The sequence below is a fragment of the Amblyraja radiata genome, chromosome 13 (genome assembly GCF_010909765.2).
Source record: "Amblyraja radiata isolate CabotCenter1 chromosome 13, sAmbRad1.1.pri, whole genome shotgun sequence".
In the NCBI taxonomy this organism is placed as follows: Eukaryota; Metazoa; Chordata; class Chondrichthyes; order Rajiformes; family Rajidae; genus Amblyraja; species Amblyraja radiata.
In genome coordinates, this window is record NC_045968.1 from 12,645,324 (window position 1) to 12,670,943 (window position 25,620).

Consider the following 25,620-nt stretch of genomic DNA (forward strand, 5'->3'; position numbering starts at 1 on the left):
ATTCGTCACAAATTCATCTTTTAATGATACAGAGTTTGCTGCACTGAGTATCTGCTGATATACTGAAAGTTATGTGATGAATTAACTCTCTTGTTAGAGCTCACATAATTCCAGATTATGAATTGTATGTGAATTGATAAAGTTATATTTAGTCTCAAAGAAATCTAATGGAATATCTAATAAAATAATTAAATTATATTAATGGCAGAAGTATATCTCAATGTAAAGTTTTGTCTTTCACTTATCATAAATGTATCAATATATTTAAATACATTTTTATACTAAGGGACTGAAACCCATTCAAGTTCATCGTCCTGTAATGTTTTAATTGATTTCCTCAAATGTTTTCATGTAATAATTTTGCAAATGATTTTTTACTTTTATGGGAAGAGACCACTTCATTCTTTTTTGCTGTTTATAGTCTAGAGTGCAGAAATTACAGGAAGAACTACAGTGCAGATTTGATGCTGGCTTTGAAAATGATCAATTACGGAAAGTTAACGCACTGCTTGAGACTAAATATTCTCAGGTGAGGCATCTCAGAACAGTTGTGAAGCAAGCACGAAAGAGAAAGTTAAACAATTATTATTTTTGTAATGTATTTATTTAAAATGTAATTTTTCAAAGACTCTGTCCTTGTTTAGCCGATTGCATTTTGGCCTTTTTCTTAGTTACCTGTGATTTATTTTCAATAATACAAGCCATAATAAGTGCAAATTTCAAGGTTTGTTCCTTTTCATTGGGAGTTCAAACTTCACCCCTGAAGTAATTAGTCAAAATTCACATTTTTGATTTACCAGTTCAGTTGAGCATATGCAAGGAAGCTATCCAGAAACAGTTTCAGAAAGATTTTAAAATCACAACTCATGCAGTGTTATTATATTCTAAGCATAATTAAGTAAGACACAAAATGCTGGAGTAACTTAATGAGTCAGGCAAAACTCATTGTTCTCCGGAGAACATGAATAGGTGACGTTTCGGGTCAGGATCCTTCTTCAGACCGAAACGGCACTTATCAATTATTCTACAGAGATGCTGCATGACCCGCTAAGTTACTCCAGCACTTTGTGTCTGTTTTGTATCTCTATGTGTCTCCAGCACTAACATCTGCAGTTCCTTGGTAGACACTAAATGCTGCATCTGCTACCCAGAAACAGCTGGAACTAGTATCTGCAGTTCCTTGGTAGACCCTAAATGCTGGAGGAACTCAGCGGGACAGGCAGCATCTCTGGAGAGAAGGAATGGGTGACGTTTCGGGTCGAGACCCTTCAGATTCCTTCTGCAGTTCCTTGTTTAATAAGATGTTTCATCCAGTTGTAAGATTACAGAACCTAAATCAACATTTACCTGACCAATCTATAAATGCATAACGATTACCTTTTGACCAACCGGAGATGAGACCTCTGATTAGTTTACAAAACGGAACACTCCTTTGATTCAACTAATCAATCGGTGCTGAATCCCTTTGAAGGTTATTTTTACTCACCCGACTTGTTACAAGTAACTGCATTTTCTCTGCTGACTATTTATATTCCTAAAGCTGTAACATCTCCCTTTAGTCCCTCAGAGATGAATTACTTCAGGAACAATTATGTGGCTCCATTATGCCCTGATACACTGTTGGTACCCCATAGCTTGCCCATTTGGAGGCAGCAGGTCAACTAAGTATTTTTGTATATCTTCGTCTATTCATATTTGTTCACCAAGCCTGATGGCACAATTACAGAAAACTGGTCTGACCGGGCACATTTGGCCTGTTATAACATGTTTATCGCACTGTGTTAGCTAACCCAGAGCACAGACGCAAGAGTGCCTGCCACTGGTCATGATGTTCATGAGTGTCTCTCACTTCTCTGGTGTTTCATTTATTTATATATACACATTATTTCTATTGTCCTGAGGCAGAAGGTCCGTGATCATGAATTATTCTTTCTTTAATAACTTGACCGCCAAGCTCCTTACATCTGAGCAGTTTTCTCTTCTCACCGTGCAAAATTCTTCCCTTTTCTGCTCAAACTCTTATTATTTATTATAGGATTAAAAAGTTACAAATTGTGCAGCTAGAGGAAGGAATGTACATAGAAGGGGAGGGGAGATGTAAATGCGAGTCAAGGTGAGGCAGTGGAGAGAGGGGGGAAAGAGACGGTGGGGGGAGGGAAGGAGAGGATACTGGCTGTTATTTAAAATTGGAGAATTTCAATTTCATACCATTCAGTGGCGGAAACATGACAAAAGCTTCTAGTTTAGTTGGAATTAAGTATTCAATATTAGGGGATATTGAATATTCATTTTCTGTCATTTCCTGTTCAAAATTCTTCATAATGTTCTTTAAGAAGTTCAGCAGAATAGAAACATATTCCATTTTATGCTATAAGAATCAATTCTCAAATAAATTGTTATTTTACTTTATTTGCTTATGCAGCTTTAAACAAAGATTTTCCAATGTTATCAATAATTTTCCTGATTTCATAAATTATTTCTTGAAGTATGAATATTATTGGAGGCATTTACCTCTTTGTATTACATTGAATTATTTGAATTGAGATATAGTCACATATCTCAGATTTAGAAAACTACAAATGAACTTGCTATTATTGCCATGCTTGCATTTTGAATGTTCTTATTGCTAGATACAGTTGATACTAGAACAAAAGGTAAAAGACTTGGCCTTGACCGTAATTTCACATGATCAAGCACTTTCTGAAACACAAAAGCTTAAAGATCATATAGAGATGATGGAAGATAAAGAAAGACAGAAGGTAAAAACAACAGTACAATGTAAAAGAAAAACACTCTGCCTTCCCATTGTAAATAATCCTTTATTCAAATCATCCTTTATGGACAAAGGCTTCACACAATGGAAAAATTATGGAATCAAAAATATAGGACATCTTTATGGGAAAGGTACTTTTCTTTCATTTCAAGAGTTACAACAGAATTATGGACTGCACTCAAATAATTTCTTCAGATATCTACAAATTAGAGATTATGTTAAATCTAATACACAAGTCTACAGGAATAGGGAATCAGAAATTCTTGATGAATGTCTGAACAAGCATCCTAATACTGAAAAACTAATAGCTTATATTTATAACACCCTACTAAACAACGAGGTACCACCGACCGAACCATATAGATACAAATGGGAAAATGAAATAGGTCATCCTATCACGAAAGATATGTGGGACGAAAGTTTACAACAAATACATCAATGTTCATTAAATGCCAGACATACTTTAATACAATTCAAGGTCTTACATAGACTACACTTCTCTAAAATAAAACTAAATAGAATCTTCCCACAAATCTCTCCTATCTGTGATAAATGTCTACATTTAGAGGCTAATTTAACACATACGTTTGCAAACTGTATAAAACTTAAACATTTCTGGACTGATATTTTTGAAATAACTTCAGAAGTTATTAATACAAAACTGGACCCAGACACAAAATTAATAATACTTGGAATATCAGAACAAAGCTTAACACTCACAACAAACCAAAGAAATTTCCTCAACTACAGTATAATAACCGGAAAAAAATTAATATTAAAATTTTGGAAAGGCCCTACAACCCCCACAATTAAAATGTGGATTACGGAAATGTCGGAGACCCTATACTTAGAAAGAATTAGACTTGTCTTAATGGACAAACAAGATCTTTTCCATAAAATTTGGGCTCCATTCATTAACTATCTGAAGGGATAGATTGGCACAGCACGAGGACCCAACTGAAACTTGAACTCAGGAATAGATGAAAAGCTATACTTTATAACCTACGAACCTATCTCCATTGATGTATTACAGGTAACCCATTCCACCTCCCTTGTTTTTCTGTTGTTTTTTTTTTTTTTTTTTTTTTTTGCTTTCTTTTTTATTTGTAACTTTCTACCCTCTCTTTTTCCCTCTTTCTATAAAAAATAAAAACACTAGAAGCAGAAGTAATTGATAATGGAAAATTTTAATAATGTATGACTGATGTATATGAAAAGTTTTTTTACTATAATATGTAACTACATTTTATAATATGTCTACTTCTAATAAATAAATTTTAAAAAAAAATAAAATAAAAAAAAAAACAATGTAAAAGAAAAAGTTTAATGCCTTTGTGAGCGCTATTGATTTAAATGTTACCTATTAAATAATTGTTCATGAAAAGTTCCAGAGCCATCAGAATGACACTTTCTGGATTTCTTGTATAGTATATCCATAATTTTTGTAGTTTATAAAAAGGTTTTTTATTCAACAAGATGGAACCACAGGCCATTTCGTGAACCAAAGTGTGCCATAGATCTCAAAACCAGTGTAGGGTACAGCACTTGCTTTCTTTTGATATGTTAAAATAAAATGGGTATCAATCAAACCCCAAGTGATGAAGGTGATGTTTCAAATGATTCTCAGTCATATCACTGGAATCAGTTCAGAATTGTAGCTGCATTTTGTCATTCCATATAATTTTTCCACGATTTATGAAACCTACTTCTGATATTACTGAAGAAATTACGTAAAATGTATGGTTATACAAAAAAAATGACGGTTTTTCGCGCTTATTTACTTTAAGTCTGCTTCGGAAGAAATATGCATGGTTGATAAGATAAATTGACTGCAGGAAATTGACAATGACATTTTATCTACTTCCTTTCTCTTTGGCTTGTGATTGAGAAATAAGGTGCACTAAATACAATATTGTCAATTTGGGATTACAATTAAAATTACAATTTGGGATTATTTTAAGATAGTCAGTTAAACCAGGAATTGTCTGCGGTAACTGTCTAGTCCTGCCCCATTGAGGACTGTGTGATTCAATAGGTTGGAGTAATTCATAGCTTCATGCCTGGACTTATGAAGAATTCCATTCATTTTCAGATTACAAATCTTCAACGACATTTAACAGACTCTAAGCAAGATAATAGTCAAATGGCAGCAACTGTGGAGAATGTGTTATCGTCACACAGACAACTCCAGCAGACAATGGATAAACTACAAATGGAACTTGGACAAAGAATCATGGAGATACATAGCTTGCAAAAGGACAAGTAAGGTCCTTTTTTTAGTACAAAGCTAATAGATTTTATGTATTTTCAGAAAACGTAATTTTTACAGGTTAAGCAGCAAAATAACTACACAAATTAACACATTAATTATAACTCTTAATTGTTGAGTAGGGACCAGCAGGTAAACCAGCTGGAATTGCATGCATATAGTTTACTAAGATTGTGGGCTTCCTGGAGTTTCATGGAGTGATAGACTGCACAAAGTGGCAGCCTGGTCTCTTCGCGTGAATCCCACTTCCTTAATGAATTTCAAAGTCTAATGCGTTCTGAATATGCAGCTGTTCTGTGAGCAGAAATTCCTCACAGTGAATTCACAGATATAAATCTTTCACCCTCAGGCGGTATGTGATGCACCATATTTCAGTTCAGTTTGACAAAGGAGCAAAACACAAAAGTGGTGGGGGAACGCAGCGGGTGAGGTAGCATCTGTGAAGAGAGTGGATAGATGACGTTTAAGGTCTGGACTCTTCTTCAGAACCACTGAGTTCCTCCACAACTTTGTGTTTTGCTTAAGCTTCCAGCCTCTGGAGCTTATTCTGTCTCCAGTATGGTGAAGGATTGGTTCTTGACAAATAATTCATCTTCCTTTCCTGACTGCTCAACCAATCATGACTCCCAAGTTATGCTGCAACCAAAAATCCATCAAAAACTGATGTACAATCTTGCCGTTCTACCCATCAGTATTGCCCATCTCTGCTGCTGGGCAGCAGATGCAACAGTATCTTATATCGATTATTTAATTTGAGTGAAAACTACACCAATTCCACTTAAGCTTCAAATACATCACTTTGCCACTCTGTATCGCTGTCACCAAGACTGAAGTATGCTATGCAGGAGAAGACTTTTGCCCCTGACCCACTTAGGAAACCTGAACGGAAACCTATGGTGACCCAAGGTTTCCATGAGGTTGCCGGAGGTTTTGGTCACTCTCCCTAATGGTCAAAAGTGGTTTCCGCGTGGTCGAGGCTCTTCTAGGTTGCTTCGATTGTTTCAAGTTGATCAAAACCGGCCTCGACTAAAAATAGGTTGCCATTTGGTCAAAGCCAGTGGAGTGGGATCGCTATTTACTTACAGGCAGTCGAAGGCCATCTCCTTCGCTGACCAGCCATTTTGATTGGCTCATTGGAGTATCGCGACCTAGAAGATCCACCGGTAGGTAAATTGCCCGCTAAACTTTATTAAACTTAAAACTGTCTCCACTCCTTCTCCCCCCCCCCCACCTTCTCTCCCCTTCTGCTCACCTTTTCCCCCCTTCTCTCTGCCCTTCTCTCTCCCCTTCTCTCCCCCTTCTCCTCCCTTCTCCCCAACCCCCCCCCCCCCCGCACTCTCTAAAGGACTAACCGTGCTCTGTAGCAGCCGTTTACCTTCCTCTTCATCGTGCAGACAGCGCTCCTCCATTCTCCATGGCCCCCACCTTTGCGATGTGTGTGTGTGTGGTCGGTAGCAAAGATCCTATAGGATCTTTGGTCGGTAGATGCAGCTCACGCTTCGGTCGATCCAGCTCAAGGCTTTCCAGGCGAGTGACCAAAACCTCCCGCGACTCATGGATCGCGGGCACGGTCACCAGAGGTTTCCGTTCATGTTTCCTAAGTGGGACAGGGGCATTTTCAATCATCAAGAATTCTGAGGAGAGCTCACCAAGTACAGAGTGTGTAAGAAGGAACTGCAGGCGCTGGTTTAAATCGAAGATAGACACAAAAAGCTGGAGTCACTCAGCGGGACAGGCAGCAACTCTGGAGAGAAGGAATGGGTGATGTTTTGGGTCGAGACCCTTCTTCAGACTACTGCCTGTCCCGCTATGTTACTCCAGTTTTTTGTGTCTATCTTCACTGTGTATAGAAATTAGGAGATCTTAAAACACAAACTTGAAGTCTGAAAAGGTTCCTAGATCTAGTTGCCTCAGGTAAACTGAAGCTGTTTAGCTATTCAGAATAATAGGTATTCTGAAGCTGTTTCTGCAAGTCCTGGAAAATCTATTTTTTCACAAGTAGATGATGGATGGTGTAAAATTGCACATGTCAATGAATGTTATGGAAGTGCCTTCCATAGGTACATTGCATGTTGTTGGTTTGATTTCTCCTTGTGCTGGTTATTCCATATATTTGGGATCACAATTCATATGTAGATTACTAATTTTTCAATTCCCAGTTTTGGGTCAGGAATGTCACTTATCCATGGTCTCCAGAGATGCTGCCTGGCCCACTGAGTTACTCCAGTACTTTGTGTCTTTTTCCGAGACTACAGTGAAGTAATTCCCTAAATTTATGTGCTGAATAAAGTTCCTCGTGTTATTCCTGATACATGCAGGTACTTATTTTGGAGTAAATATCTTTGAAATCATTATTAAATGTTATGGACATAGTTATGAAGTAATGCAGACTTAACACTACTGTAACATTCCAAATGATAAACTATCATTATAGTTATATATGAAGAAATGATAAACTATCAGCTGTTCAAATAACTTTCCGTTACATTTTACTTTGGTAATTCAAGACTTCAGCGGACCATGATAGAGCTTGTTAACTTTCGATGCATACCGAATAATGACACTTTATTGAATATGTTAAATTTTCAATTGTTGTCCAGGTCTCATGCCCAAATAATTCTACAGAGACTGCAGGCTGAGCTGGAAGATCTACAGGGTAAACTGGCTAACATGGAAGCACAACACAGTATTCAGGTCAGCATTATATTTTTATAAAAAACTAATTGAACCATATATATTTAAAAAACTGGATGACAAATGTACTCCATTCTCCTGGTAGGGAGATATATCTGTTATCAAGAGGCTGGTAAATGCTAAATGGTATTCCGTGTAACAACTAATTTCATATCCTAAACCACAATATCTGGCTAATGGTTTTCGATATGTTCAGTCTATTTGGCAGATAACTTAAATGAACCTTCTCCATGCGACGTCAAGCTACACACCAAATGTTGAATTAACTATACCTGTGCTTCTGAAACTTCAATCCTATCAAGGAGGGGGTGGAAGATTGCAATCTTCACGTGGTCCGCCCTGTTTCGACGAATACAATCAACCCAGCGTGCACAATCAAATAAGATCAAATAGAACAAGTTGTCCTACTTTAGGCTGTGCACGCCATATGCAAGAAGAAGAAGAAGTATCAAGGATACTATCAGGATACCAATTACAGAAGTGAATTCTATGAATAACCACCAAATTAACTATGGCTTTCTTCCCGTATACTCATGGTCATTTGTTTCACCAATTTCTTACTTCCAAACACACCAATGACCCTCTGAAATGTTTGCTCCAGAAAATGTTCTCCCACTCCAGGTAGTCTCAAGGTGAGCCTTCTTCTGGTCAATGAGTGCAATTCTTATTTACCACTTGGAGATGTAGTTAGAAACAAGGAACTGCAGATGCTGGTGAACAAAACACAAAGTTACTACCAGCAGTAACTCAGTGGGTCAGGCAGCATTTCTGGATCGGTGATGTTTCAGATGTATTTAGCAGCTTAGTTGAACGATCAGGCAAGTTCAGCAAGATCATAAAAACGAACAAGTGCATCGTTTGTTTGCAATGTGTTCTGATGAAGGTCTTCAAACTGAAATATGAATCCTGTTTCTCTTTCGACAGATGCTGTCTCACATGCTGAGTGTTGCCAACATTTTCTGTTTTATTTCATTATTTGTTCCAGTGTATTTTGTCAAACTGTTGGATCTATCATGATTTACAAAATGATCCATGAGGTAATCTATTCTATTAAAACATCTGCACCCCGTGGAATGTCTATGCGCTGGAATTAAAACACAGACATCTTTCAGTGGCATGCAATATACAGTAGCTGTTAAGTAAATAACTTAATTGTTAAAATAATTTCAAAGTGATTTCTTATTGTTGATTTAGGGGATGCCTTTCCATAAAGGACTAGATGTTGCTCGACAAGATAATAAGAAACTAGCAAACAGTTTGGAACAGACTTTGCACGCAAGCAATAATTTACAGATTAAATTAAATCGACTACAAGATGAATTGGATAATAAAGAAAATCAGCAGCAGCAACTTCTCCACAACAGGTCAGTATAACATGGTTATGAATAGATAATTACAGTAAAATTCTGACATTTCAGACAATTCACTGGCCCTGGTTTGTATGTGCCCTTTCCATTCATCTGGGGCCTAAAGACCCCTCTCTCTTTCCACTTCTTGGGACCCCAGTTCCCATGTTATTTTTCAATTTGTTGCAGCCCAGTTCTCTTGCTCTCTTTCAATTTATCACAGACCCGGTACTCATGCTCTCTTTCAGTTTACCTGGTTCACCAAATAATTTATTATCATATTGTGTGCATTAAAAAAAATGGAATCAAATGAGTGTTGAGGTATTAATTGAAGCGACACCTACTAGTCCAGAAAATCTGTTAAATCAGGTTCACAACTTATAGGAGTAGAATTAGGCCATTCGGCCCATCGAGTTTACTCCGCCATTCAATAATGGCTGCTTCCTCATCCCATCTCTGCTTCCTAATCCCATTTTCCTGCCTTCTCCCCATAACCCTTGACACCTATTCTAATCAAGAATTTGCCTTTCTCTGCCTTAAAAATATCCACTGACAGCCTCCACAGCCCTCTGTGGCAATGAGTTCCACAGATTAGCTACCCTCTGATTAAAGAAGTTCCTCCTCACCTCCTTTCTAAAATAGCGCCCTTTAATTCTGAGGCTATGACCACTGGTCCTAGACTTTCCCACCAGGGGAAACATCCTTTCCACATCCACTATATCGATGCCTTTCATTATTCTGTAAGTTTCAATGCGAACCCCCCTCAATCTTCTAACCTCCAGCAAGTAGAGGCCCAGTGCTGTCAAACGCTCATCATATGCTCATCGTATCATAAATCGGCACTAGTGTCCTAGCATGTGGGATTATCAGAACATATTGTCCACAAATATTATACAAAGAGGAACCCATAAATCTTTTTCAAGCGTTTGACGTCAAGGTGTTTATAGAAACATAGAAAATAGGTGCAGGAGTAGGCCATTCGGCCCTTCAAGCAAGCACCGCCATTCAATATGATCATGGCTGATCATCCAAAATCAGTACCCCGTTCCTGCTTTTTCCCCATATCTCTTGATTCCATTTGCCCTAATAGCTAAATCTAACTCTCTCTTGAAAACATCCAGTAAATTGGCCCCCACTGCCTTCTGTGGCAGAGAATTCCACAGATTCTCAACTTTCTGGGTGAAAAGGTTTTTACTCATCTCAGTCCTAAATGGCCTACCCCTTATTCTTAAAGTGTGACCCCCCTGGATCTGGACTCCCCCAACATGGGGATCGTTTTTCCTGCATCCAAGTCTGTCCAATCCCTTAAGAATTTTATATGTTTCTATAAGGCACCTCTCATCCTTCTGTTCATTAGACAGACAGATAAAGGTAGTTATGTGCTGGAGACGGGAGGCAGGAATTAAATTTTCATTGGCTTATATTTACTCTGCTTGGAAGCGTAAAGTATCCTTGAAGTGGAGATTTGATGCAATGGTTCTCCCCTTACTGTACATTTCCTTTCTCATTCTGAAGTGGAAATCTTACCTTCACTTTCATGTATCATTAAGTCCAGTTTATGGTATAATTTAAAACTAGATTTTTGTAAACTTTGTCTTGCACAGAGGAAGATAGGAATCACTAATGAAACTAGAATAACTGATTGATTCTCTTCAATTCATTGCACATAGTGGATGTAGTGTACCTGGACTTTCAGAAAGCATTTGATAAGGTCCCACATAGGAGATTAGTAGGCAAAATTAGAGCACATGGTATTGGGGTTAGGGTGCTGACATGGATAGAAAATTGGTTGACAGACAGGAAACAAAGAGTAGGGGTAACGGGTCCCTTTCAGAATGGCAGGCAGTGACTAGTGGGATACCGCAAGGCTCGGTGCTGGGACCCCAGCTATTTACAATATATATTAATGATTTAGATGAAGGGATTAAAAGTAATATGAGCAAATTTGCAGATGACACAACGCAGTGTGAACTGTGAGGAGGATGCTATGAGGATGCAGGGTGACTTGGATTGGTTGGGTGAGTGGGCAGATGCATGGCAGATGCAGTTTAATGTGGATAAATGGGAGGTTATCCATTTTTGTGGCAAAATCAGGAAGGCAGATTATTATCTAAATGGTGTCAAGACGGGAAAAGGGGAAGTTCAACGGGATCTGGGGATCCCTGTTCATCAGTCACTGAAGGTAAGCATGCAGGTACAGCAGGCAGTGAAGAATACGAATGGCACGTTGGCCTTCATAACAAGAGGAGTTGAGTATAGGAGGATAGAGGTCCTTGTGCCGTTGTACAGGGCCCTAGTGAGACCACACCTGGAGTATTGTGTGCAGTTTTGGTCCCCTAATTTGAGGAAGAACATTATTGCTACTGAGGGAGTGCAGCGTAGGTTTACAAGGTTAATTCCCGGGATGGCGGGACTGTCATATGCTGAGAGAATGGAGCGGCTGGGCTTGTATACTCTGGAGTTTAGGATTAAAAGGGATCTTATTGAAACGTATAAGATTATTAAGGTTTTGGACACGCTAGAGGCAGGAAACATGTTCCCAATGTTGGGGGAGTCCAGAACCAGGGGCCACTGTTTAAGAATAAGGGGTAAGCGATTTAGAATGGAGATGAGGAAACACTTTTTCACACAGAGAGTTGTGAGTCTGTGGAATTCTCTGCCTCAGAGGGCGGTGGAGGCCGGTTCTCTGAATACTTTCAAGAGGGAGCTAGATAGGGCTCTTAAAGATAGCAGAGTCAGGGGATATGGGGAGATGGCAGGAACGGGGTACTGATTGGGGATGATCAGCCATGATCACAATGAATGGCGGTGCTGGCTCGAAGGGCCGAATGGCCTACTCCTGCACCTATTTTCTGTGTTTCTATGTTTCTATGACTGATCAAATGGTCATGAGGATCAAGATGCAAAATGGCAGCACAGGTGATCCACTCCAAGGGATCCTGGTTTCAGGTACTAAGCATTGGTTTGTTCCATGTGCCTTATATATAACCTGTTAGGGCTACTATTGCTTCAAATTTGAGGAAGGACATACTTGCTATTGAGGAAGTGCAGCGTAGGTTCTCAAGATTAATTCCCGCGCTGGCGGTACTGCCATATGTTGATAGAATGGAGCGGCTGGGCTTGTGTAATCTGGAATTTAGAAGGATGAGAGGATTCTTATTGAAACATATAAGATTATTAAGGGTTTGGACACGCTGGAGGCAGGAAACATGTTCCCGATGTTGGGGGAGTCCAGAACCAGGGGCCACGGTTTAAGAATAAGGGGTAAGCCATTTAGAACAGAGATGAGGAAATTTTTCACCCAGCGAGTTGTGAGTGTGGAATTCTCTTACTCAGGGGGCGGTGGAGGCCAGTTCTCTGGATACTTTCAAGAGAGAGTTAAATAGAGCTCTTAAAGATAGCGGCGTGAAGGGGTATGGGAAGAAGGCAGGAATGGGGTACTGATTCTGGATGATCAGCCATGATCATTGAATGGCAGTGCTGGCTCGAAGATCTAAATGGCCTACTCCTGCACCTAGTCTATTGTCTATTGTCTATTGTAATTTATGAAGCGCATTATCAATATCCCATTCTTCAACTGAAGTCTGGGAGTCATCCTATCCCTGCTGTTTTGTTGGCTGTGAATGGGATCATCAGAGAACAACCTAACATCTCACTTTACCAGACAGCAGGACATGGATAAAAAAGCTAAATGTATTTTACATGATAATATTGTCCTGAAAAACACCTGCAGTAATGTTGTGATGTTAATAGGCAGTCACTCCAACGAGTTATGAATCCAGCTATTAGAGGGACATTCCACCTTAAGCTTCATTGACCTTGGTTTTGCTAGACCATTTTCATGCACGCAAACAGCATTAAAGATAGGCTTTACCTCCCCCCTTGACTCCATTAAAGGACCCATGCAGTCTTTCCAGGTGCGGCAGAGGTTCACCTGCACCTCCTCCAACCTCATCTATTGCATCCGCTGCTCTAGGTGTCAGCTGCTCTACATCGGTGAGACCAAGCGTAGACTTGGCGATCGCTTTGCCCAACACCTCAGCTCGGTTCGCAATAACCAACCTGATCTCCTGGTGGCTCAGCACTTCAACTTCCCCTCCCATTCCAAATCCGATATTTCTGTCCTGGACCTCCTCCATGGCCAGAGTGAGGCCCACCGTAAATTGGAGGAGCAGCACCTCATATTTCGCTTGGGTAGTTTACACCCCAGCGGTATGAATATTGACCTCCAATTTCACATCGTCCCTGCTTTCTCCATCTTTCCCCTCCCCTTCCCAGCTCTCCCTCAGCCCACTGTCTCCGCCTCTTCCTTTCTTCTTCCCGCCCCCCACCCCGACCCTCACATCAGTCTGAAGAAGGGTCTCGACCAGAAACGTCGCCTATTTCCTTAGCTCCATAGATGCTGCCTCACCCGCTGAGTTTCTCCAACATTTTTGTCTACCTTCGATTTTCCAGCATCAGCAGTTCCTTCTTAAATTAAAGATAGGCTTGTTAGTCGTTTCACATCACCTACACTATTCAGCTATCTGAGCCCAGACAGGCAAATGTTGTTCACAGCTGCTACAATGTACAGTATACGGTGAATGATAACTGTACACCTAAATGCAATCTAATCTTTTCTTTCTCTTCCTTCCTACTATAAACATTTTGCAGAGAACAAGAAACTGAGAATGCAAAAATGGAATCCAAAATATTCAATGAACAAATTGAAACTTTGAAAAAACAATTCCAAAATGAGCGAGAGATAGTGAGGAAAGCCAGTCAAAAAGAAATCATTGAAGTAAGACTAATTACGATTCTATCTTTCCCCCAAAAAATACACCTAAAGATACTGGAAGTGGGTCATTTGTGAAAGTGAATAAAATCTTCAAAAACAAATTAACTGCTAATAGATTATTATTTTATTAGATTATATTTGTTTGATGAATTCGAACATTCAAAATTTATGGTGGAAAATAGTAATCTTGTTCAAGTAACCTTCAAATTGCACAGCTGTGGGTAAGACATGATCAAGGCGATTATTAGAATCATGGGTGGAAATCTTTGGGGGGACAGGGTGTACACATCCCCTCCATGTTTTGAGAGGTGGGGGGATAATCCACCCCCCTTGTTTTGTAATCCTGATTTTGAAATTCGTTGAAAAAAAAATCTATTAAAAATCTCCGCTTTCCACGAGACAGTGGGGGTGGGACTGATGATCGAGGGCGCCGATTGAACGAGTGAGACGTCGGTCAGCAGGCAATGGGGGGGGGGGGAGGGACATGATGATTCAGCGTGATGATTGGAGGAGGGAGTGCTTGTGTCCCACAATATGAAAGCAGTTTTCATTATTGTCTTTATAATTATTTTCTATACCATCCATAACACTTCAATGATCCTTGTGCCTGGATTGCTCCCTACGTTCTCCTTCCCCTCTCCCTCGCTCTTCATTGGCCCACCTTCCTTCTCCGCAGTTAAATAGAGAGAGATGAATGGGAGCAGTTGAAAACACAAATGGGAAAGGCTGGTTATCTTAAAATAGTTAAATTCTGTATTGAGCCTAAAGGCTGCAACAACGATGTTGAGCCCTGATGGCTACAACAATGGGAGTTCATTCTTAGAGATTGCATTGGGTTTCAACAAAAATTAAACAGCTGGAGGAACTTTGTGGGTCGAGCAGCATCTGTGGAGGGAAATGGAGAATGTTTTGAATACATAGATACATAGAAAATAGGTGCAGGAGTAGGCCATTCAGCCCTACGATGATAATGGCTGATCATCTGCAATCAGTACCCCGTTCCTGCCTTCTCCCCATATCCCTTGATTCCGCTAGCCCATAGAGCTTTAACTCTCTTTTGAATGCATCCAGTGAATCGGCCTCCATTGCATTCTGAGGCAGAGAATTCCACACATTCACAACTATCAGGGTGATAGTTTCCTCATCTCAGTTCTAAATAGCCTACCCCTTATTCTTAAACTGTGGCCCCTGGTTCTGGAATCCCCCAACATCGGGAAATAATTTCCTGCATCTAGCGTTTCCAATCCCTTAATAACTTTATATGTTTCTATAAAATTACCCGCTCATCCTTCTAAATTCCAGTGAATACAAGCCCAGTCGTTGCATTCTTTCATCATATGACAGTCCCGTAATCCCGGGAATCAACCTTGTGAACCTACGCTGCACTCCCTCAATAGCAAGATTGTCCTTCCTCAAATTAGGAGATCAAAACTGCACACAATACTCCAGGTGTGGTCTCACCAGGGCCCTGTACAGCTGCAGATGGACCTCTTTGCTCCTATACCCAAATCCTCTCGTTATGAAGGCTACCAAGCCATTAGCTTTCTTCACTGCCTGCTGTACCTGAATGCTTACTTTCAGTGACTGATGTACAAGGACACCCAGGTCTCGTTGCACTTCCCCTTTTCATAATCTGACACCATTCAGATAATAATCTGCCTTCTTATTCTTGCCACCAAAGTGGATAACCTCACATTTATCCACATTATGCTGCATCTGCCATGCATCTGCCCACTCACACAACCTATCCTCTTCACAGTTCACACTGCCACCCAGCTTTGTGTCATGTGCAAATTTAATAATGTCACTTTTAATTTCTTCATCTAAATCATTAATATATATTGTAAATAACTGCGGTCCCAGCACCTTATGGCACCTCACCGGTCACTATGTGCCATTCTGAAGGGGGCCCCGTTAATTCCTACCCTTTGTTTTTGGTCATAATATTGAAACAAAGAACTGCAGATGCTTGTTAAAAAGGACACAATTTGCTGGAGTAACTCATCAGGTCAGGCAGCATCTCTGGAGAACATGGATAGGTGACACTTCAGGTTGAGACGCTTCTTTAGAGTGCGCTATTGATCTGTTTGGATAAGATGCAAAACAAAGCTTTTCACTGTACCTCGGTACATGTGACAATAATAAACCTAAACTAACAGCCTGTAATTAGTATCTCTCATGGTGAAGAGACGACTTACATAGTGATAATTGAATGCAGCACTAAATTTGATGAAGTGCAGGTGGTTTTCTTTAACCGTATTTAAGTCATTTATAAATATACCGAATAAACAGATGAATTACCTCAAGATCCTCAGAAATGCTTGATTGAGATTAAGACCTACTGGCTGCAAGTAATTCCGTAATACATTTACCTTTGATATCAGAATATCAAATGGCATGTTTTATCTCAAAAGTAACGACACCCTTTAGAATTTGAAGCCCATGGGATTTTATTCACATTGAGCGAAAAATTAATTTGGGTGTAACACTTCCTTAGACACAATTAAAATATGAACATATTGAATGCAAAATCTATCATTCACATTTACTTCCAACTATTTTCTAACTTCAGCTTAGAAAAGCTCTGGATGAGACCACATCCAGATCTGCAGATCTTTCACGGGCTAATAGAGAATTGCGACTGAAAGTTACTGAATTTGAGAAGAGCATAATGTGTTTGAAGGCAAAGATCAAAGATCAGAAAACACAGCTGAAACACTATCTGGAGTCGAAAAAAACTGCTGCTCAAAATACAGAAAGAATCAAGGTATGTTTCATGATATTTGTTATTATGTGTGAACTTATTTAAAAACACTAGGTTATCGCATTTTGGGGTCTCTCAAAAATATTCTCATTTCAAATAGTAAAGACGTCAGTTCAGAAAACAAAGGCACTGTTCTATGGTCAGAAACCTATAATACTTTTCAATGTATTCATATTTTTAAATTTGCAATTGCTGGTAGGGCTGGCCTGCATTGCCCTTCCGTCATTGCCCTGATATGTGGAGGTGGTGGTGGTGGTGATCTATCTTGAACCACTGCAGGCTTCTTGTGAAGATGCACTCACAGTGCTATTGAAAACTCAATCTCCCCATCTCACAGCACCTTCCCACACAACCACAGGAAATGCACCATTTGCCCTATTACCTCTTCTCATCATCCAGGGACAAAAGTATTTTTTCAGTTGAAGCAGGCTTTAGCGCAGATGGGCAAATGTTGGCATTGTGGCCAGTAGAACTTTGGAATAAACAATTCTAAAGAGATAAGGAGAGGATCTTGGCTGCAAATGCGCTCGGGCAAGGGTGAATGTGGGTGATATTGCAGAGGTGGAAATAGTCTTTCTGGAGTGATTAGTTGACTGGTCATTTTAAATTCCTATGGGACATTTGTCTTTGACCTAAAACAGTGGGCAAGGAGTGTATAGTGTGATCGAAGGTGGTAGTCCTGAGGAGCCAGGCAATACTTTAGTTTGACACCTTATCTGAAAAACAGCATCTTAGTCAAAACAGTGTTGGTAAACTCCAAAACATCTTGTTTCTCATCCGTTGCTCTCTCTGCCACACACACCATTGCTTATCGTAGAATTTCCATCTTGCTGCTTCACCAAGCAATGGATACAGTACCCATTCTACAAAATATTAGAGTCACATACAGCACAGAAACAGGCACTTAGGCCTAATTTGTCCATGCGACCAAGATGCCTCATCTAATACAGTCCCATTTGCCCGCATTTGGCCCATATACCTCTAAATCTTATGCTATCGTGTTAGATTTGAGGCTGCTAGCCACTTTATTTTTATATTACCACAGAGACTACACCAAAAGCAATCTGACACAGGATCTGTGGGAAGCTTCTCCAATATAAAATGGGGGACCTCCACCGGATCCAACTGCCATTAGACTTAATTGGCTGACAGTTTGTTTGGTAAATGCAGAAATGATTTTAATGGATAATCATATATAATGCAAAATTCTGATCTTGGATGTTTACTTGAGGGGATGTTTGCTTGTTTACTTGAACTTTTTCTTTGATTCACATCTCCTCGAAAACCCGACGCGGTAACGGTGACATTTTTACATATTCCGGTAAAGATTTACCTCATGATTTCAAAAATCCCCTCATCTGTAAATTTGCTTCATCAGCTCTCACCTGTGACGCCGCCCCCCCACCCCTCAATCTCTACCCCCTCCCTCTCCCTCTCTACCCCCCTCCCCCTCCCTCTCAAACTGGAGTGCCCAATGTTCAGATTTGATTGAGTTAACCTGAACTGATTGCTTCATTTTATAATTATTTTATTATATCATTTTATTATATACTATTATTCAACAATGTTCCCCCAAAAGAAAAAGACTGATTGTCAGTTGCCTATTCTAACAAGCTGTATTTTTTGTTCAGGAGTTTGAAGCTGATTTGAAGCAGATGGAGATAATAAAAGATCAATATCAGAAAAAGAACAATGAGCAGGTACTTAGATATTAGGAGCATTATTTATCTGCATTAAGTTATCGTTAATGTCTTATCATTTACTAAACTGTTTAGAATAAATGTTTCTCCTGTCTGTGTGGGTATAAACAAAGAATCAAGAAATGCTCAAAAGGACCTTTAAAGATCCAGCTTCTTAACCTTTTTCTGAACCCCTTTACATATGACTGCAAGAGGTCATCCATGTTTCTACTCGTATCTCTGGTATATTAGCAGATGGACCGTGACTGCTAACTGTTTATTTTCCTCTTCCAGAATTTTCTGCACTCACACTGTGATATCCGAACCTTTGGTACCAGGAAGGCAATGTACCATCCTAGAATTACCTCACTGGCAGGCAAAGTTCCTAATATAACAATCATGAATAGAATGATCAAATCTCTTGGACATGAGTGATTGATTAGAGGAACCCAGCAAGGATTTATTAAAGATGACGCATTATTAACCTGACAATAATTGTAGGAACATTCAACAGGTCAGAGAGCAAGTATTTGTGATGTTGATAGACACAAAATGATGGAATAACTCAGCGGGACAGGCAGCATCTCTGGAGAGAAGGAATGGGTGACGTTTTGGGTCGAGACCCTTCTCAGACTGATGTCAGGGGATTGGGCAGCACAGAGATAAAATGTAGTCAGAGTCAGTAAGACTGGTAGGAGAACTGGGAAGGGGAGGGGATGGAGAGAGGGGGAAAGCAAGGGCAACTTGAAGTTAGAGAAGTCAATGTTCATGCTGCAAGCTACCCGAACGAAATATGAGGTGCTGTTCCTCCAATTTAAGCTGGGCCTCACTCTGGCAATGGAGGAGGCCCAGGACAGAAAGGTCAGTGTGGGAATGGGACGGGGAGTTAAAGTGTTTAGAAAAAGGGATATCATGTAGGTATAGGTGGACCGAGCGGAGGTGTTCAGCGAAACGATCGCCAAGCCTGTGCTTGGTCTCGCCGATATACAGGAATCCACCCCTGGAACAGCGGATACAGTAGATGAGGTTGGAGGAGGTGCAAGTGAACCTCTGCCTCACCTGAAAAGACTGTTGGGGTCCTGGGACGGAGTCGAGGGGGGAGGTATAGGGACAGGTGTTGCATTATGGCACCCGCTGCCTACAGTCTGTCTGTTTTTCCATCTTTTTTTCATTTTTAGTCTGTTTAAAAGTATGTTTTGGAGGATTTTTTTAATACTTTTATGTGGGGGAGGTGGGTAGGGTAAGGGGGAAACCGTTTCCCAGTCACTTCCTGGCGAGGATGCGACTATTCTCCGAGTCGCGTCCTCGCGGCCTACCAACTGGATTGGCGCAGCCTTTCCTGCCGGAGACCGGACCAGAGCTTCAGCCGCGGCGCAGCACTAGATTCACCGCAGAGCAAGCAATGCCTTACCTGGATCACCGTTTGAAGCTCCAGAGTGTTGGGCCTGCTGCTTCAACATCGTGGAGCTGTGGTTTGAGCAGCTCCTAGCCGCGGGCGGCGCTGACTTCAACATTGCGGAGTCCTGGGATCCCTTTACCGTGGGCCGCCAGCGTGAATCTCCGTCCAGCTCGACCTGTGGACTTCGGGAGCGTAAGAAGTGGCCGATTCGGAAGACCAAGCCGCTGAAGGTGTTCTTCCCTTCGACGTCGGAGTTCCCTCATCCCGGCGAGCGGGCCTGACCACCGTTGAGACGACTGCGGGGGGCTTGGAAGGCTCCGACCACAGGTGAACATCAAAGAACATCAAAGAGGAGGATGACAACTTTGGTGCCTTCCCTCACAGTGAGAAACTTTGATTCCGCTATGTGGGGATGTTTATGTTAAAGACTATCGTGTTCTGTGGGTTTTTTTATTCGTATGGCTGTATGGTGACCCCAAATTTCACTGTACCAATTGGTGCATGTGACAATAAATGTCTCTTGAATCTTCTGCTGTTGCAAGGGAAAGTACCTGGGGAGTGTGTGGTTTGGGAGGGAAGGGATGAGTTGACCAGGGAGTTGTGGAGGGAATGGTCTCTGTGAAAGCTGAAAGGGGTGGAGATGGGAAGATGTGGTTCGTAGTGGGATCCTGTTGGAGATGGCGAAAATGGCGGATTATGTGCTGTATGCGACGGCTGATAGGGTGGAAGGTGAGGACAAGGGGGACTCTGTCTTTTTTTTGAATGGGGGAGGAGAATCAAGAAACCCTAGTGAGAGCCTCATCTATGATGGAAGAGGGCAACCCCCGTTCCCTCAAGAATGAGAACATCTCCGATGACCTGGTATGGAACACCTCATCCTGGGTGCAGATGCGGCTTGGATGGAGGAATTGTAAGTGGGGGATAGAGTTGTTACAGGAAACAGGGTGGGAAGAAGTGTAGTCTACATAGCTACGGAAGTCAGTGGGCTTGTAATAGATGTTTGTAATAGATTTGTGATGTGGACATTGGATTCAAAGCCAGATATATTGTTCATATGTACGCTCTGTCCTAGATATTGTCAAGCTGCTTGGGTTCTTTTGGAGTTGCTCACAAGCAGGAAAGGGTTGATTGTTCCACCACAACTCCCCATTTCAGCCTTGTATATGATAGATAATCTTCACATTTTTTCAGTTTTCCTGACTGAATATTTTTACAATTCTGTCCGTCTTTTACATTCTGTTTTACTATGGGTATTTTTCTCCTGCAGTCTCAAATGATTCTAACGTTTAGGAAAGAGATGCAGATGTTACAAGAGGAACTTCAGAATGTGGCAAAAAGTCAAAATGAAGCATCATCACTCTACAGACAACAAGAAATTCAGCTAAAGAAAGAACGCAAGCTCAGTCTAGAGCTGAGGAATAAATGTCAGGTGGGTGTCTCTTTTTTCCAAATTTTTATTTAAAAAATACTCTTGCAGCATGAAATAGTTTGGTCAAATTCAGTATTTGGACTGATATATTACAGGTGCACAACCTTTTATCCGAAAGCCTTGGGACCAGACACTTTTCATAATTCGGAATTTTTCGGCTTTCGGAATGGAAGATTTTTAGCGTAGATTTTAACGGCTGGCTCAGTGGTAGAGTGCTCGGCTCATATCCGCAAGGTCGCGAGTTTGCGCCTCGATCCCGGCAGTTACTCGATCGCGAGTTTGAGTCTTCAATGTAGTTTTTTCTTGCAGAATAGGAGAGAATAGGCAGGGTTAGGCTGGGATCATTCTCTGCGAGATGATCTTAGTGCGGGAGACAAGTGTAGGAGAGGTGTACTGACTGTGTGGGCAGAACTTTGGAAGTGATTGCCCACCATTCTCAAAATGTGTCTCCCTGTCCCTCCAACTCCAGAGGAATCCGCTCCCCGATGGACCGATACGGCGACAAGTGGCAGTTCGCCCACAGCCCGAGCTGCGCCACCCCAAGAACAAGACGTACCTTGCACACCATCAGCTTCTGCCCCTACGGGGAGCGTGTTCCTCTGGAGTTGGAGCGGGGCTGGGCTGGAGTTGCTGATCTGGGATCTCCGTGCTTGCAGTGGGCCTGGGGGTCGGTGTCCCGATGAAGGGGCGCAGCTCGGGCTGTGGGCGAACTGCCACTTGTCGCCGTAGCGGCCCATCGGGGAGCGGCTTCTGGTGGTCCTGACGTCTCTCAGCTCCTGTCCAGGGGGGTGGCCGGAGACGTCAGGACCAACAGGAACCCGCTCCCCGATGGGCCGCTACAGCGACAAGTGGCAGTTCGCCCACAGCCCGAGCTGCGCCTTCTCATCCGCAACCCGGGTTCGTCTGGAGTTGGAGCAGGGCTGGGCTAGAGTTGCTGCTGGCTGTGAGTCTCTGGGATCTCCGTGCTTGCAGTCGGTGTCCCGTTGGTCCTGACGTCTCCGGCCACCCCCCTGGACTGGAGCTGAGACTGGGAACTGTACCGCCCTTGCCCCCTCCCTCTGCAACTGCAAACAACCCCACAGTTCCCAGTCTCAGCTCCTGTACAGGGGGGTGGCCGGAGACGTCACAGCCCGAGCTGCGCCCCCTCATCCGCAACCCCAAGAACAAGACGTGCCTTGCACACCATCAGCTTCTGTCCTTACGGGGAGCGTGTTCCTCTGGAGTTGGAACGGGGCTGGGCTGTGGGTCTCTGAGATCTCCGTGCTTGCAGTGGGCCTGGGGGTCGGTGTCCCGTTGGTCCTGACGTCTCCAGTGACTGGCACTGACCTGCTGGCATCGCCGACGTGAAGACAGTGCAAAGCCCCCGCGCCGGTGCAATGGGCGGGGAGCTGGAGTGAGGAGGGAAGGGGTCACACACATGGCCGGGAAGCAGAGGGGTGTAGGTGGGGTGAAACTGAAGGGAGCGACAATCTGCTGCTGCCTGCCCGCTGAGTTAAAAAGTTCCCACGCAAGACTCACGATACACTGTGTATCGTGAGTCTACCGTGGGAACTTTTTAACTCAGCGGGCAGGCAGCAGCAGATTGTCAATTATTAACCCTCCCGCGCAATATACCCTCACCTTCTCTTTTATGAATGGGGATTTAGTTCCCCTTTCTTTGAGGACCGACCGGAGGTTCCGCTGTCACCTCTGCGGGCCGCCCTCGGTGAATGTCTTCAAGGACCTTTCTTCAAGGACCGAAAAAATGTCCGCTATTCGGAGCTTTTCGTTATTTGGAATTTCGGATAAAAGGTTGTGCACCTGTACTACATTTCTACAATGAGTAACTTGAAGATGAAAGTAAATTGGGTAGGATGGGTTTGGAAAGATTCAGTTGAGTATCATTCAGAGCAAATTTCAGCAGCCCACAGCCTCTTAATTCTTGGTGCCCACGGCAAGTATGACATAATTTCCATGCAGGCCTCTGGATCGATGACTCAGCACTTTCATGAAGTCAAGGCAAAGCTAGTGCAAACTGGAGATCTTGGAGCAACAATGCAAGTCAGACTACATCAATCTGTACCAAATGGAGAATTGCCTTGCTAGAGACTGCTTGCAGAAACGATTTACCGACATTATCTTGTATATTTTTGTGAGAAACTATCATGAGGCTAGAAATAATATCTTTCTGGCCCCACAAAAATCACTATCACTCACTGTCAGTGACTGGATTTGCCCTACCTTCCTATTAGTGTTGCACTTTCAGTTGAGCCATTTGTGAACTATCAGGTTCAGTGAGATATTCAGTTGACATTAATTGAGCTAGTAATCTAAGGAGCCTTAAAGCTGAAAACTGTTTGGTTAAGATTCTGTCGTTAATGTTTTGAGCTCAAAGTTGAATACTTCCTGCCGTGTCTTTCTGATTCTGCAGTGACCTTATATGAGCTTTGGTGCCTTCCCACACAGTGGGAAACTTTGATTCTGCTGTGTGGGGATGTTTTATGTCAAATTCTATAGTATGTTGTGTTCTTTTTATTGTATGGCTGTATGGGAATTTCATTTCACTGTGCCATCTGGCACATGTGACGATTAAATGTATCTTGAATCTTGAATCTTTAGAAAAGTATCAACAGGTTTTCAGATTTTTCTGCATATGGCTCTATTTATTAATCTCATAACTAGATGAATAACAAGTTCCTTATAATCGATGCTACAATTTGATTGCAAAATATTGTCAAATACATGAGATCTTTCAGATCTTTAATGCCGAAAGGCTGAAATAACCATTTCGACCCAAAATGTCACCTATCTATGTTCTCCAGAGATGATGCCTGACCCGCTGAGTTAATTCATCACTTTATGTCCTTTTGTTTAAACCAGCATTTGCAGTTCCTTGTTTCTACAATAATCTCACCGATTCTGGCTCAAGAGATTAGCATTGGCATGCTTTTGCTAAATTATTTTACATAGGACAATTACAAGAACCCCAAAATATTTATTTTTGTTTCTAGGGTCTTGAGGAGAAGGTAAAACATCTACAAAATTGCACAGAGGAAACTGAGCACAAGCTAAAGGAAGCAAGTTTGGAATCACAACAGGTGGGAGGATGTGAACTGTGACATAGTTTGTTTTGTATCCTTCGTGTTCTACAAAACCATCTCGTCAACCTAATTAACATTGTTTTATAGTTTTGCAAATGAACCTAAGGCCTGGAATCAGCATATGAATCTGAACTACCGCAGGGGAGTGCTGAAACCCTGCCAAGTGCTAAAGGATTCCCTTTACATGTGTATGGAAACCCCAAGACTGCTCAGGTTCACAGAGTCCTCCTGGTGAATGTTAATGGTTTCACAATTATCACCACTGTAACATGTTGGCCATGGTTTCTCTCTTTTATCAAGTTGCATTCAAAATCAGAATGTTTAACCCTGTATGTTCGGTGTTGCAATAAGATTTCCGAGTGATATTACTGATTTGTCTAAACTTTAACCAATATTTAAGATGTAAAAACATTTTATATTACTCAAATTGGAATTCTCTTTAAGTAATAGCTTAATCAATAAATCCTGGAACTAAGGAGATTCGATTTTGAATGTGAGTGGAAGCCTTAACAATTGGAGACAGCAAAATAGAATATTTATTTACAAACACTAAAACCTGTTCCCAACACATTGAAGGCCTTTTTTACATGACTATCAAAGATTATTTTTATATTTAGCTTTCCTATTTTTCAGTAGCTCTTTTGGCTCAAAAAAAATTAATTTTTCCAAATATTAAACATATAAATGTAAATTGCTTAATCATTTCTATTGCTGAGTAACATTGATTACAGACTGCTGTACTAAAGACAACTCTTAAATCAAGCTTTAATTACATTAATTTGTGACATATTCTATTTTACCAAATGTTTTTATATTCATTTATGGGACATGGACAACACTACTTAGGGTAGCATATCTTGATCATCTCTAATTGTCATTGGGAAAGTGTAGTGAGTTGCTTTCATGAACCATTTGAATCCTTCTGATAGCCCAGGATTTAGATGCAGAAACCTTGAAGAAATGTCAATTTATTTCCAAGTTAATAGACAATAGGTGCAGGAGTAGGCCATTCGGCCCTTCGAGCCAGCACCACCATTCAATGTGATCATGGCTGATCATCCCCAATCAGTACCCCATTCCTGCCTTCTCCCCATATCCCCTGACTCTGCTATTTTTTAGAGCACTATCTCGCTTTCTCTTGAAAGCATCTAGAGAACCTGCCTCCACGCCCTCTGAGGCAGAGAATTCTACAGACTCACAACTCTCTGTGAGAAAAAGTGTTTCCTCGTCTCCGTTCTAAATGGCTTACTCCTTATTCTTAAAATGGTACATGACTTAATGATATTCCCTTTCATTATCTAATGGCCAAGGCTTTTGGAGGTGCTTAGATAAGCTCACATGAGTAACAAGAGTGCACAATGGTACAAAGCAACCATGGTACACTGTTGGGCATGCAATGAGTCTTTAGAT

The 25,620-nt window shown here is 41.4% G+C and overlaps 1 protein-coding gene across 3 annotated transcripts in view; it reads left to right on the forward strand.

Annotated features, from left to right (window-relative positions):
* Window positions 1–25,620, forward strand: part of ccdc150 (coiled-coil domain containing 150) — a 51,513-nt gene that overhangs the window by 20,376 nt on the left and 5,517 nt on the right. Inside the window, exons 13-23 of one of the 3 annotated variants that reach the window (XM_033031250.1) lie at window positions 422–529; window positions 2,631–2,759; window positions 4,866–5,035; window positions 7,643–7,728; window positions 8,325–8,368; window positions 8,931–9,100; window positions 13,736–13,862; window positions 16,432–16,626; window positions 18,255–18,323; window positions 20,969–21,130; window positions 24,121–24,207. In XM_033031250.1, the coding sequence (XP_032887141.1) occupies window positions 422–529; window positions 2,631–2,759; window positions 4,866–5,035; window positions 7,643–7,728; window positions 8,325–8,368; window positions 8,931–9,100; window positions 13,736–13,862; window positions 16,432–16,626; window positions 18,255–18,323; window positions 20,969–21,130; window positions 24,121–24,207 (1,347 nt within the window). Of the gene's footprint in view, window positions 1–421; window positions 530–2,630; window positions 2,760–4,865; window positions 5,036–7,642; window positions 7,737–8,324; window positions 8,369–8,930; window positions 9,101–13,735; window positions 13,863–16,431; window positions 16,627–18,254; window positions 18,324–20,968; window positions 21,131–24,120; window positions 24,208–25,620 lie in introns of all 3 variants that reach the window. The other 2 variants (XM_033031252.1, XM_033031253.1) reach the window with 2 other exon arrangements.